Source organism: Cryptomeria japonica, chromosome 6 (assembly GCF_030272615.1).
Source record: "Cryptomeria japonica chromosome 6, Sugi_1.0, whole genome shotgun sequence".
NCBI classification, from domain to species: domain Eukaryota; kingdom Viridiplantae; phylum Streptophyta; class Pinopsida; order Cupressales; family Cupressaceae; genus Cryptomeria; species Cryptomeria japonica.
In genome coordinates, this window is record NC_081410.1 from 193069035 (window position 1) to 193084302 (window position 15268).

A 15268-nucleotide genomic window follows, 5' to 3' on the forward strand; every position below is an offset into this window, starting at 1 on the left:
TTTTACGACTAGTTATCGCTCTTAGTTTGACTCTTTTAGGGTTCCGAGATTGTTCTTGAGCTTATCGGTTGGTTTTCCTTCATTTCTGAAGTGGTTCCTTGGCGTGTGGATCTATTTGGGGTCTTATCTGATGTTCTTTGGCGTGTGGCCAACCTTCCTGTCGATCCACACTTCTTGGTTGTTATTTTTTGGGGGAATTTCTTTCATTCTTAGGGCCGACCTATTTACACTTTTCATTTTCCTGCATTGGTGAAGGTAATCTTTTTTAGCTGACCTGGATATGTTTCAGAGGGTATATATATGTTATTATGCGATCATTTGGAAGCCAGAGAGAATTAGTAAGAGGAAGATGTAATTTTAGATTCATGATTAGCAATTTGGACGAATTTGAGAGTTCTGGTCGGGCTGTAATCTGGTATGTTAGCCAGCATGCAACTAATTGTTTACTGGATGTTCTATGATGAATCTATGATGAGAACCGGTTAGTTAATTGGAGGTTCTATGATGATAATATGATCTGAATGTGTATTCTTTCTATGTTTTCCTATTGCTTTCGTTGTGTTACTCTTGTTGCATGAGTCGATTCGTTCTCTTTGAGGATCCACTGGTCATGGCTGCATCAAGTGGTATCAAAGCTGGTTGTGAACCTGTTGATGGAGGTTGTGAACCTTGAGGCATTCCTTTGGGTGGATAGATTGTCGATTGGAGGCAAGCTGCAAGTTGATTCGGTAGATCACCAAGAAGAGGAAACCGAAACCAGTAGTCAGATTGTCGAGTTGAGGTAGTTCACCGGAGCAGAGGAGGAGATGCTGTCTAGAAGGATGAACCCCCTGTGGATGGAATAGATGATGGAGGATTTCAAAATTAAGATGAGGAATAAGATCCAAAATGCATTGGCTAGTTTGCGGAGGAATCCAAAATCTAAGGATGAATATGAAGAAGTCGGTGAAGAGCTTGAGGCAGAGGAAGCTGAGAGATCGGAAGATGAAAGAGTAGACAGATTTATGAGAGCAGTGGCAAAAGTGAGTAAATTTCATAAAGTGGAGGTTTCAAACTTTTCCAGAACGTTGAACCCAAAAGATCCAATTGATTGGATTGGAGAGTTAGAAGACTACTTTGAGTTTGAGGATATTAAGGACCCGCAGAGAGGTTGGTTGGCACAAACTAAGTTGAAGGTTGCTGCCTTGTGGTGGAAAGAATTGCAGAGAGACAGAGTGGAGAATGGTGAATTAAATATCACTCAATGGAGGCAAATGGTGCAATAAGTTCATATCGGGACTCTCTGAGTTGGAATTGTTCAAGAAGTTGTAGAATCTAAAGCAGAGAAAAATGAGAGTGAAAGAGTATACTAAGGAATTCTACAAGGCGATGATTAGATTTGGACATAAAGAGATGGATAGAGAAAAGGTGGTGAGGTACATAAATGGAATTGCATTTAAGATTTAGGATGAGATGAGTATGTTGAGGATTTTCATAGTTGAAGAAGCTTACTAGTATGCTTTGAAGACTGAGGATAAGGTGAGAAGAAGATAGTAGAATAACCCTAAAGGAAAGGAGAAATGCAAAGGACAAATGAGTAGCAATAAAAAGAAGCGGATTGTTGAAGAAGAATCAAAACCTAAGTGGAATAAAGAATTGGACCATAAAATATAGAGAAAAGGCAGTGACAGTAGCAGCAGAGACTTTCTCGATAAATGTTTCAAGTGTGGAGAGACCGGTCATAGATTCTATGAGTGTAAGTAGGGAATGGCAAAAAGTTGTATGGATAATGAGGAACTAAAAGGTGGAGTTACCAAAAATGAGTGTGCACTAGAGCAAGGAGAATCCCTCATGTTTAAAAGAATCCCGGTGGAGCAGAGCAGTGAAGATACCAGATCTACTGAGAGGAGGAGTCTTTTCCGGATTGTGTGCAAATCAGGTGGTAAGTGTTGCAAGGTTATTGTGGATACTGGGAGTACTTGTAATTTGACATCTGAGGAGATGGTAGAGAAACTTGGATGGAAGAGGCTTGATCATCCTTGTCCTTACAAGGTAAGTTGGTTACAAGATGATCAGAAGTTGGAGCTAAAAGAACAGTTTTTGTTGAGTTTTAATATTGGGCCTTTTAGGGATGAGGTCTTGTGTGATGTTTTGTGTATGAGTGCTTGTCATGTCTGGTTGTGAAGACCCTGATAGTTTGATAGAAGAGCTATTTATGATTGTAGAAGAAACCTAATCACTATTGAGAAGGATGGGTAGAAGTTCATATTGGCTTCTTTAAGAGAGAAAGAGAAGGAGGTGAAGAATCTGAGTCTCGAGAAGACTTACAGTGTTGAGAACTGGTTGTAGAGGTTATACCAGGAGGTGATATGAGGTTGCAGAAGGATCTGACATATAAGTCTGATGGTAGGATGAAACCGGATGACATAAATCTTATGGTGACAAACCAAATGAAGTCTTGTGGCAGAAATAAACCAGAACTGCAACAAAAAGAGAGCAGTAAGCATAGACAGTATACAGATTTGAAGCTAGGGAAGAGAAATAAAGAGAGGCATGAGTTAGAGAATCCCGTTAAGGTTCTAAAGGATCTAAGGAAGAGGTTTGCAGATAAGGAGGATGTTTGGATCAAGAGTGAGCATGGGATCTATATCCCGAATCCTTTTCGATGTTCATGAGTTGCCTCTCATAGAACATCTCTTTCTACTTGGGGTGTCTGATGCAAGAGCATCCTTGATCTATGAGAAATCTTGCATCAACCAAAAACATTTCTTTTAGTTTAGTTCTTGTTCAGTTCATTGTATAGTTTTTTGTGTTCCTACCGATATGTTCCAGTGGTGGCTTGCTTTTCATTGCAGATCTTATTTTTGGCTTCCAGGCTGGTTCATGTGCCTAATTCCAGATTCTCAATTCATTTGCATTATTTTTTGGCTAGTTATTGCTCCTGGTTTGACTGTTTCTGGGTTTTGGGACTGTTCTTGAGCTTACTAGTTGGTTTTCCTTCATTTTCGGAGCAATTCCTTAGCATGTGGATCTATTCGGGGTCTTGTCCAATGTTCTTTGGCATGTGGTTGACCTTCCTATCAATCCATACTTCTTGGCTATTATTTTTTGAAGGAATTTATTTCATTCTTAGGGTCGACTTATTTACATGTTTTATTTTCCTGCATTGGTGAATGTAATCTTTTGTGGCCGACCCAGATATGTTCTGGAGGGTATATATATGCTATTATATAATCATTTGGAAGGAAAAGAGAGTTAGTAAGAGGAATATGTAATTTTAGATTCATGATTAGCGATTCAGATGACTTTGAGAGTTCTGGTCGGGCTGTAATCTAGCATGTTAGCCGACATGTAACCAGTTGTTTACTGGATGTTCTATGATGAATGTATGATGAGAACCAATTAGTTACTGGAGGTTCTATGAGCATAATATGATCTAAATGTGTATTTTTTTTATGTTTTCCTACTGCTTCTGTTGTGTTACTCTTGTTACATGAGTCGGTTCGTTCTCTTTGAGGATTCACCAGTCATGGTTGCATCACTTTATCTCTCAACAGCAGCAGGGGATGCTTCTCTATTGCTACATCAGGGTTTCGAGCCTCCCCTATTCTTTCCACACTGAAATAGTCTTCTGGAAATGGAATAATCATATTATTATCGACACTTTCCACAACTTCTTCTAAATTATCCAAAAATTCCTCCTTAAAAATGCTCCTACATAATTGAATGGCTTCATCCTTTTGAGTACCTACAACTAGCAATATGGAAATAAAAGTAGCAAGAATATCATAGTTTACTTAGTAACAATATTCATTGTTTATGTGTCCCTCTCCTATAATATCCCTTACTAATTGACTCGCCAAAGCATCCAATTCATTCAAAATCTTTCCCCATCTCTCAAATTTGACTTCTCCCTTGAATGCCATCAGTCTGTTGTCATCTGCAGACACCAATCGTAAGTTTGACTACATAATCTTTGCTTTTCCAATCCTTTAAACTTTCTTCGTAATAAAACTAACTTACTTTCGACACATATACCTAAAAATACTAGCTAGTTTGGTATCTTTAAATCTACAAGATATCCAAAAAATGGTATTTTTGCATGCCACGACACGTATGAAGAGTCTATTACTTATGGATTAATAATTCTATCACTTTTTTGCTCGATAAAAGGCCGAAGCCAAGATTTTATAAATATTTAAAAGGGAGTATTACATCTGCTTTTCGGATCAAAATACTCTGGATTATGATCCAGAACTACATCAGATGTAGTAGATTACATATACTTGCCAAACTCAAAAACTTTCAAGCAATAAACTAAAACTAATCATATAGCTATAGATAAAAAGATAGAGAAAGCCCAAATATCTATAATTAAAATGATGGAGAAAGTTCAGAAGCGACAAGGAATATTTGAAATTCATAAAACTGGTCCGACCCAATTTGAACTCCATCTAGACAACCATTTCTCCAAACTACTATCTAGCCATAGCTGGAAACATTGTATAAAAATGCGAAAGATCTGGATCAAGGGTGGAATGGCTCTCCTTTGGAGCCTCCATTTCCTTCTTTCTTCTAAGTTCCTCCCAGCCTCCCTCCTGGAAGGGATTCTCTTGTATTGGGATCAGGGGGACCCTCGAGAGTCCCATGCTCCTCACCACTTCCTTTCGAGTAACTTGACAACTACTAATGGTGCTCATCTTGACCGAATTCTTTAGAGGCACTTCTATTTTTTTTTATTCTTCCATTATCCTAGGATTTGAAGGAGAAGAATCTGCCTCTTGCTTATCTTCCTTACCCTTGCAAACCTCCTTGTTCAAGTCTTTCAAATACGGTTTCTCTCGACCACTCAATGAAGATTCATTATCTGTGATCTCTTTTTGAGTGCTCCCCACATCCTTCTCGACTGAATAATGAAGAGGGGAAACCTCCCTCCACCAAGATGCCTTCCTATTGATATTTTGTTTATCACATTTGGCTGCTAAATGCCTAGTTTGGAAGCATTTTATGCGTCTAAAGGGAATACCTTCATAATCCACTAACTGAACCCACATCCCTTTACTGGATTGTAGTACTATTTTTGTGGGAGGGGCCTTAGATGAATCCATTTCCACTAAGATGTGTGCATAAGTGGTGTGAAAATAATCCAAACAACCCTTATTTGCCCCTAAAAATTTCCCCAAAGAATCACCCACAACTTTGAAACAAGATTCGAACCAGAGTTGTAATGGTAAATTAGGGAGTTTTACCCATATCGGGATCCGATGAAAAGATTCAATAACTAGGTTAAAATTTGGATACCATGGTTTGAGTAGCAGAGTATGTTTCTCCTCCCAGCTCTAGAATTATTTGCAAAAGATTTTGTTCCTATCCTCCAAGTTGTCAAAGATTACCACGAAGAAACCTCGAGCACCTGGATAAATCCGCAAATTCCCCTCCAAAATAGGGCCCCTGGTCTCTGAGATCCACTTGTGAAGCTCACCAAGGCTTGATCATAAGCCTTGAAACCTTCCTATCAATCCCAACTCAACAAAGTATTATTCATTTTCATAAACCTCCTTGGCAATCTCTGCATCCAAATTTATAGTTGCCCTAGCAGTTGCTTGCTCTTCCCAACACTCAAGAAAGTCGCTATTGTGGGCACCCCTGAAGCCAAATAACTACCAATTTTCTTTCTTCTCTCTTTTCTCCTTATTAAAAGGGGAAGCCATCAACCTATGACCCACCCTACCTGCCTCTGAGAGGAACACTTTCCTATTATTGCAGAAGGCATTTCCCCTTTCTCATAACCCTCGAGCTAAATATTTCTAGCCACCTCAGATCCCCTGCAACCAGAACCACCATCACATTGAGGGTAACGTGGGAAGGACACAAATGACGACCCATGTTTCCACTCCCTCCCACCAGAAGAACTTGCCGAAAGCTTGGTAGACGTAGGGATGCATTGTGATGACATCGAGAGAGCTTTTTTAAAATTTCCAAATATATTAAATATTTTTAAAATTGCTTAATAATTCTATCATTATGAGCTAAATAACTCTCTTATTAATTTAAACTCTTCTCAATTCTTCCAAGGGCCCCACCTACCATCTCTAACACTACTTGGAAATGAGTGACATTTATGTCCACTCAGCATATCTTGCTAATCATACCTCAACCCCAAAGATTCATTCCCTTAATACGATTTTTGGTTACGTAGATTGGAATCTAAATTTGCACTATTCCCTATCCATTTAATTAATCTTCACAACATACCTTCTCTATTATATTTCTATCAGCTCCAAGGTTGGCAAGTTTATTTGCCTCTGTATTCCCCTACAATTCTATGGGCAATTCAAATGAATTCAAATTGAAAGCCTACTCTAGCAAGCTGATTAATCTGGACCTTCCTGGAATGCCCTACTATTCTAGGGAAATGAAATGGAAGGAACGAGTTGGAAATAAACCAAAAACCCTACAACAAGCTCCCTTTAAAATGGTAGGGGCAATTGAATTGAAACCTAGATGAATTAAAGTTGAAACAAGCTAGAAATAAAATGAAAGGAATACTAGATTAATACACCTGCTAGATTAAGCACTCAAAAAACATTCTTTACTATTGGAAGGTTTATAAGACAACATAATTTTTTTTTAAAAATCGTATTGATTCACCTTGTAGGGTAGGTTACACCCTACTTTAATAATTATTACTACTAAAAAGGGAAGCCATACTTTCTTTCATTACTCAACCAAACCACCAAACAAGTTCCCTACGGGGGCGCCCTCTGCATGCACAGAGGTACAGGTGGTAACAACAACCATTGGGAACTTTAGGATCAACGAGTTAACATGCAAGCCACCCAGTTAGGATAGTAACAACTGAACATGGAAATGAAGGATGGAACGAAGGATGAAGCAAGCAAGGAAGGAAATGTGATTTATCAATATATCATCAAAATAATCCAATAATTCTATGGCTCTTTCCAACCTAGAGTTTAGTTTCCAATTTGGAGTACTCTTCAACGTAATTGCATTGATGATTGTTTGTGAGTCACCTTCTATGGCCAATTTTTTGATGTCAAGATCTTTACTTAACAATGATCCTTTTGTCAATGCTTCTAATTCTGCAATGTTTTTTGTGACCCTACCAATAGGTCTAGCTAATTTGACACAAATAGAACCATGCCAATCATGAATGACACATCCAATTCTAGAAATCCTAGTATTACCTCTAGATGCACCATCAAAGTTAAGTTTATACCAACCAAAGTTTGGTCTTGACCGCTTACATTGTTCCCTTAGAAGTTTACTCTCTTTCCCCCTTTACCATAATGTGGAGGAATTAGTAAACCATACCATTCTTTCCCGATTTTACTATCCCATATAGAGAAAACACGATCCTTTAAGTTATCGTTTTTGTCTGTTATTGGTCGTTTCTATTATAACTGTTTCTGTTTTATTAAATAGGTTTTTTACTTCCATTTTCTTACTTTGGAAGATTCTCCTACTCCTTTCTTTACAAACTTCACATACCAAAATAGAGGGAGTTATTCTCCAAATTAGTTTATAAAGGCTATTTTTGCATATGTTTGGCCAACTCTTCAAAGTATCCATTAGATTGTTTGATAATGCTATATTCCAATCTAATTTCCTGCATAGCCAATTCCAACATCTTGAGGTGTAAGGATATTTCATTAAAAGATGATTTATAGTTTCTTCTTTTGCTTCACATAGTATGCATCTTGAAGGGCCTTCAAAACCAAGTTTTCTAAACCAATTTGTTGTCATAATTCTTTTTTGTAGTGCTGCCCATGAAAACATTCCTGTTTTGGTAAACATACTTTATCCCAACACAAATGCAAGGGGATTTCTATCCTCTCCCATTGTTGTGAATTAATCAATTCCACATAGCCATCTTCAACTTTATATTCTCCATTGTTAGAACCTAGCCAAATTAATCTATCCCCTCCTTTTTTAATAGTGAGTTGCCTAGATGCTAGGATGCCTCTTAGTTTTTTGTTTTGTTTTTGTTTTGCCTCTGTTAGAAGTGTATCATCCAAGTCCTTCCACCTCCATCTGAGTGCATAATCCTCACTAGGGCATTCTATACAATCCTTTAGATATCTGCCCCAAAGATCTTTTAACACCTCTTTAATTCTCGAGGAGATGGAGATATTATCTAAAGCTGTATACCCACCCAAAGAGTTTCTCCAAAAGAGAGCCTTATTACCCTCTGTTATGTCCCAAGTAATTCTCTCTATAATCAATTTCCTATAGTTTAAGATGAAGTTATATACCCTAGACCCTTTTGGGGGGTTTGTTGTTCTGAAGACATTACTTAGGTTTGATCCATTCAAATACTTCTTTTGAAGAATCTTAACCCATTTTTTGTTATGTTCTCTATACATTTTCCAAACTAATTTTTCCCCTAATGCCTTACTCTGCCAACTTAGATTTTTAAGCCCTATACCTCTTGACTCAGTTAGCTTACAAATTTTATCCTAGATGATTACCGCTACTTTTCTATCTTCTGATACCCCTACTAGTAGAAAGTCCTCATTTTCTTATCCACTTTTGCTTTGACACCTTGTGTTAAAGGAAAGCAAGACATTTGATAGGTGGGGATTGCAGAAAGGACTGATTTCAACATTGTAGCTCTGCCAACATTAAATAATCATTTTCCTTTCCATGAATCCATCTTGCGCTCCATTTTTGTCACAATTGGATCACCATAGTTTATTTACCTTGCTCCCTCTATCCAGAGATAATCCGTAATATCTACAAGGAAAATTTCCTTTTTAAAGCCTAATACTTGATAAATTTCTTCCTCTCTTCAGGTATTTATATTCAAAAAGTAAATTTCTAATTTGTTTGCATTAACCATTTGACCCGAGGCCTTTGTATATTTCTTTAAAATTGTCTTGAATGCTTTGGCCTCTATCTTGCTCCCTTTGTCAAAGAGCAAATTGTCATATGCAAACTATCAATGAGCTATGTTTGCAACTCCCTCTATTACCTTAATCCCTCTCATTTTCCCTTGAGTTCAAGCACTACTAATTGCCCTACCAAATGCTTTTGCCATGATTATAAATAGAAAAGGTGAGATTGGGTCCCCTTGTCTTAGCCCTCTCGAAATATAAAAATACCCTTAAGGGGATCCATTAATCAATATGGAGAACCTGGGACTGGATATGCAACTAAAGATTAAGTTTATATATTGTTTAGCAAAACCAAAAGCTTCCATACACTCGCATAAAAATATCCAGTCTACTTTATCACATGCCTTTTTAATATCAAGTTTTACTAGCATGCTAGGTTCTAGGTTCTGTTGGACAGAGTGAATTGTTTCCTGCACTATGATCACTCCATCCAAGATGTATTTGCTAGCAACAAATCTTGTTTGTTCTTCTGAAATAATGGAGGGTAATTTTTTTTAAGTCTATTTGCTAGTGTTTTTGATAACACTTTATATATTGTATTACAAAGTGAGATTGGTTTGTAGTCATCTAATTCTTCCACTTTGTCTTTTTTATGGATGGGTGTGACAAAAGTGTTATTGATCTCCCTTAGAATTATACCTAAGTTTCTCATGTTTTCTATTACTTTCATCATTTCTATTCCTAAAAAAGGCCAACATTTTTGAAAGAAGCATGTTGGGAAACCATCAAGCCCAGATGCCTAATCAGAGTGTTATTGGTTCAATGCAACTTCTATCTCCACTAAAGAAAATCTACTGGTAAGCATTTTGTTCTCTTCCTCTATAATTATTTTAGGTATATTTTCTAACATGTACTGTTGTGAATTTAAATTTGAACAATCCCAATTATTTAGGGTGTTCTTGAAGAAATTGACTATTTCTCGTGCTACTTTTCTAGGGTCTTCCACTATGTTACTCCTAATTTCTTTTATTTTTGGAGATTATGTTAATATTTTTTCTTTGTTTGGTACTATTATGAAAATATCTTGAGTTTGTATCACCTTTGCTCAACCAAATTTCTCTAGATTTTTGTTTCCAATATATTTCTTTTGTTGTCAATGTGTCTTTGTACCTATGCAATAACTCTTTTTCTCTGACATATTTTCATGACCCATTCCATCTTTTATAAGAATTTCATTTACTTTATCTAGTTCTGCTTCTAATTCTTCCTTTTCTATAAAAATATTTTTGAAGTTCACCTTGTTCTATTAAAGTATTTTATGTTTTAACTTTTTCAACTTTAAAATGAAACAAAATATTTTAGAACTAGAGAATTGTTCCTCCTTCCATCATTTTTCTACCAAGTTTAAGAACTCTTTATCCTGAAACCACATGCTCTCAAACTTGAAAGGACAATTTCTAGGTCTCTTCTTCTCCCCCAATTCCAATGAGATTGGAAGTGATTAGAGCTTGCTGTAGTTAAAATCAAGGAACTTAGTATAATACTAATCTTTGTTAAATTTCCTTTAAAGAAAAATATGTCTAATTTTTTTGCAATATGGTTGAAACCTTGCCTCCTGTTATTCCAGGTAAAAGTTCCATTATTCATTCTAATATTCATCAGAATATTATTCCTCGCCCATTCTCCGAAATCTTTTTGTGCATGTGACTCATGTTGAATGCCTCCTTTTTTCTCCGTAAGCTCCAAAATTCCATAAAATCTTCTCCAAGGTTCAAGTTTTTATCAGGATTATGTATCATAAAGTTTTCTAACTCAGCCCATACATTCCTTTTACCAATGGTACTAATAGGTTCATATACATTAATAAGGAAGAAGCATAAATAATTATTTATACTTCTCACCCATCCACCCTGCCAATGAGTATTGTTTATAACTGCCTCGAAATAGACCCTCCTGGGATCCCATAAGATGGCTAAACCTCCAACAACCCCTTCTACTAGAGTATATTCCACTTCCCATATTCCTAGCTTCTTGCTATACTTACTCCAATCTCCTTCCCTATGTTTGGTTTCCTATATCATAACCATCTCTGAATTAAGAGTTGTTAAACTGCGCTTAATTGGGTGCTACTTGTTAGGGGCATTCAAGCCCCTAACATTATAGGATGTAATATGCATTTCTCCTTGGGAAGGCACTTCCCTTTCCCATTATGTAAGAGTGATGTGATTTTAGCTTGATCCTTTGTTGCCCCTGCAATTTTTCTTAGTTTATTTAGGGATTTTCTCCCTCTCTTCTTTATTGTTTTTCCACAATTTGGAGTATCTTTATCAAGGCAGTTTAAATTCAAACCTAATTTAACTGTATTCAGGTTTTCCTCTTCTTGCTTAGAATTTTCATTATCCAATTCTTCCACATTCTCCTCCACCTCCTTAGCATCTACCTCTAGAATTTTTCTTACTAACCTTTATTTTTCATTAATCACTATCCTCCTCCTCCATCTCATATTCTAATCCAATGGCGTGGTTTATTCCCAACATATCATAAACAACTTCTAACTCTATAGGAATCTGGTCCTCTTCTACTTTATCTTGAATTGCTCCATCCTCAACACAAATATCCTTCTTAGCTTCATCTTGTATTTCCTCTTTTCCTTCCAACTTATATCTGAAAGTTTTATTTAGACAATTCAATGCTTTGCTTACCTCTTTTTGAATAGACTTTGCCTTTGCTCATATTTGGTTCAATGTTGCTTTGCTTCCGGTTACTTTTGCATTTACATCATGGTTTACATCACGTTCAGGGTAAATGCTTTCAATTACAAATCTCCCCTTATTATTATTAAATTTTATGTTGATCCCCTCATCTTGTGAGGGCTTTGTGTTGAGTTTGATAAAATTATTTATTACATTATCCTTTTTGGTTAATACAATACTCTGAATGGGACCTTCATAAAATTTAGGCTTAATAAAGTACGCCTCCTTTGCTGTGATTAGTTCTAGAGGTTCTAGGTTCTTAATATCTACATCAATATCTAATTGAATATTAACCTTTATAGAGTTGAAAAAGTTTTCTTCTACTCCAATAAAGGACCCCACAACATTTCCTATCTCCTCTAGGGTTTCCATATGTAACAATTCTATTGGTAAATATGGAATTTTAATACATTTGGGAAAGCTCTTGGGCTTATATGATTTAGGGTTAAAGTTGATTTTCCAATCAAGAAAATGAAAACTAAAACCTTTATAAATTACAGGTTCCCCAAATAATAGTTTTTTTTAAATGTCTCATCTATACAATTTATGAAAAGAAAGTGGTTAGGAGGGATAGAGATATTTACTTGATTCAGGAATGCCCAATTTCACTATCTCACAATGTTGTTAATTGGATGCCCTAATCCGGTCCACTTTGCTAATAGACCATTCTTTTCACAGTGATTCCATCTTGTTTCCATTGTTTAATTGTGTATGATGAATGCCTTGTAATCTCCCCTATTGAATTGAGTCTTTCCCGTTGGTTTTGCCATGGAATCACTATTGGTTTGGTGCCGTCGTGAAGCAGTATTCGGTCCGTTAACCCTATTGATTTTCTGATGAGTGTAATTGAATTGGGGATTCTTTGTAAATTGAGTTTTCCTTGCCAAATTACCCCGATTCCTTTGAGTCTTATGATTTGATCTTAGAGCAGTTTGGTTCTTAGTGCCAACATTAAAAAAATTCTGCTTTGCCCATCTTAGATGCTCTACAGGGCCTTTATTAACTTCTGTAGTTCTCCGAGGGATAGCTATTGACACATTATTTGCCCTTGTAGCCACCTGACTCGGGTTTAGGAGATTTCAAGATAATTTTTTGATTGTTCTAGTTCTTCTTGATTTTACCAGTTGCCACTCATTTTTTGTAGAAATTAAGTGTCCCCTGGTTTGATTATTTTCTTTAGTCACGCATCTAAGAGCAAAATTATTGTCTATTTGCCAATGTTGATTATTGTATTGGGGTTGTCCTTTGCATTTATCAACCCAACCTCCATTTTCGAAGACCCATTGAGGGCGATATCCTTGCCTATTTGCATATGCTCTGCTATTTCACATTTTGACTTCTTTGTCGTTTGTTGCTCACATTTTTTTTGACCCAAAAGCATTTATTCACAAGTAATTTTAAAATTAAGGTTTCAGTTCCCTATAAAATTTTCCTTGCAGAGATAGTACCTTTTCTTTAGAGGCAACTATTGTGACTTGGTTATAGTGTTACTTTAAAACATTGAAAGCATAATAAGAAGAACACATAAAATATAATCACAAATCAATGAGTAATTGATAAATTTACCTAAAGGAATCACCAAACCTTAACAAAGGCATAACAATCAAGATGAACAAAAAATTTAGAGCAATGATATGGAAGAAGAAAACAAGTAGAAAAATACAACAATATACAATATATTGTTGAGTTTAGCTCAACTTACAAGTATTGTGAAAAACATATATAAGAGTTGAAATTAAATTGAGAAAAAAATCCTCATTACTTATTTAAGAACTAGCTCTCATAAGCTTTGATGTGAGACAAACATAGAGATGACACCTTAAAAAAAATGAGACAAAAAGTTTATACTTTTTACACCTAGAAATAATAAAAAAAAACATTTCATTATTTAAATGTTAAAAAATATTAACATTTAAACAAAATAAAAAAAACCAAAAATCAATTTTATCATAATATTATTTGAATATAATTGAATTTTTTTTTTTTTTTTCAAATCAAAGCCCTCGAATGAAAATAAATCCTTTTCTAATAGAATGCCACTTAAAAATCTCTTAATAATTGTAAGAACAGGTGCAATTAATAGTCACATTAACTTTTAAATCTCAGGGATGTAATTAGAATACCTCAAAAAAAAACAAAAAACCTCGGGAAGGCTTTGATGAGTATTCTTGAGCATTAAAATTCCAACTATTTTTAAGTATTAAAATTCAAGTCTTAGACATGGATGTAATTAGAAAACCTCGGGAAGGCCTTGATGAGTATTCTTAAGCATTAAAATTCTTGAGTCTGAGACATGGGTAAATTTTAGTATTACAGACTCAATTATTGTATTCTTTAAAATCCTTTCAATTCAACGAAAAGAAGCAGGGCATTTCGGAGAACAGCCGTTGCCTTTTGTGGAGCAATATTACGCCAAATTAACAATAATAAAAACACCACCCTCGGCAACAGAAAGATTTGAGTAATATACAGTCGGAAGTAGTAGTATGATTAAACGAGCAATGAGTTCCATCTACAAATGCTGCCAGTCGGTGCCGGCAAGCTCAAGGCCATGTTGGGGTCTCTCAGCGCCCTCTCGGCTCCCCACATATAGTAGAAATATAAATGGGGGCTTTTTAGACCTACACAAAAACAGTTTTGCTCCTTCTATCTTTATGAATGCAGCTTCAGCTAGGTTCATGTCTGCAGTTCCCGTTCATAAAATCAAAGTGGAAAATCCCATCGTAGAAATGGATGGTAATGCATTTTTAGACCCAATAGATTTCTTTGTTTTTGTGAAAAAAATTATTTTAAATTCACGTCTACATGGGTGTGAGTTGCAGGCGACGAAATGACAAGGGTCATCTGGCACATGATCAAAAACAAGGTCAGCATGCTTTACTATTTAATCTGGGCACTTCTTCTTCCTTACTAAACAAAATTCTTCCACTATCAATTATATTGACATATTCTATAGCGATCGAAGACTTACTGGAAAGCACCAATGCTCTGCTGTATTTTTGTAGTCCGTCTTGTTAAGAAGCTATCTCATTTACGTTAGTTAGTTTTGTTTTATTTTGTTGAAGGGCGCCCATCACTTAAATACTTGTTATTTTTCGTTCAATTGGCTTCGGATATATTTATCTGTTTTTGATTTTACTGAAATTCCATTTCTTCTGATTTGGAACAAAGAGGGCAGCTGGCAAATATGAGTTATAGTGTAAGCATACTTATCCAAGTGCTCAAATATCAGCAACTCGTTCAGCACGTTCTTCTAGAGATATTGCCTTAGGTATGTGCGATTTGATTAACGAAGTCTTCCAGAAAGCACCTTCTTTATCGGTCAGACCATGTTTACTAGGCTAGATGACAATTCACCGCACATAACTCTACCACTTGATGGCATAATAGCTTGTTTGTGTAATAACTGGTCATCATGACTACGATTTTTTCCTTTTTCTTTCAAAAATCATGTTGAAACAATGCAATCTTCAGAAAGCTGTATACAATTGTTACCTCATGATTTATGTAATCATTATTAACATTCCACAAATGGGATCATTGCCAGTCAACATTTCAGCTAAATGAAAGATGCATACGACCTATGACAGGAACATATAGGTACACAAGTTTATCAATGTAGGTCATCTAGCATTGCTTTATGATATCATGATCAGTTCATAACAGTAATAATACCAA

The 15268-nt window shown here is 35.9% G+C and overlaps 1 protein-coding gene across 1 annotated transcript in view; it reads left to right on the forward strand.

Moving 5' to 3' along the window:
• Positions 1 to 13747: 13747 nt before the first annotated feature.
• LOC131076995 (isocitrate dehydrogenase [NADP]) overlaps positions 13748 to 15268 on the forward strand; it is a 194499-nt gene continuing 192978 nt past the window's right edge. Inside the window, exons 1-2 of the mRNA XM_058014357.2 lie at positions 13748 to 14326; positions 14413 to 14456. Coding sequence (XP_057870340.2) covers positions 14077 to 14326; positions 14413 to 14456 — 294 coding nt within the window. The 5' untranslated portion in view covers positions 13748 to 14076. The remainder of the gene's footprint in view (positions 14327 to 14412; positions 14457 to 15268) is intronic.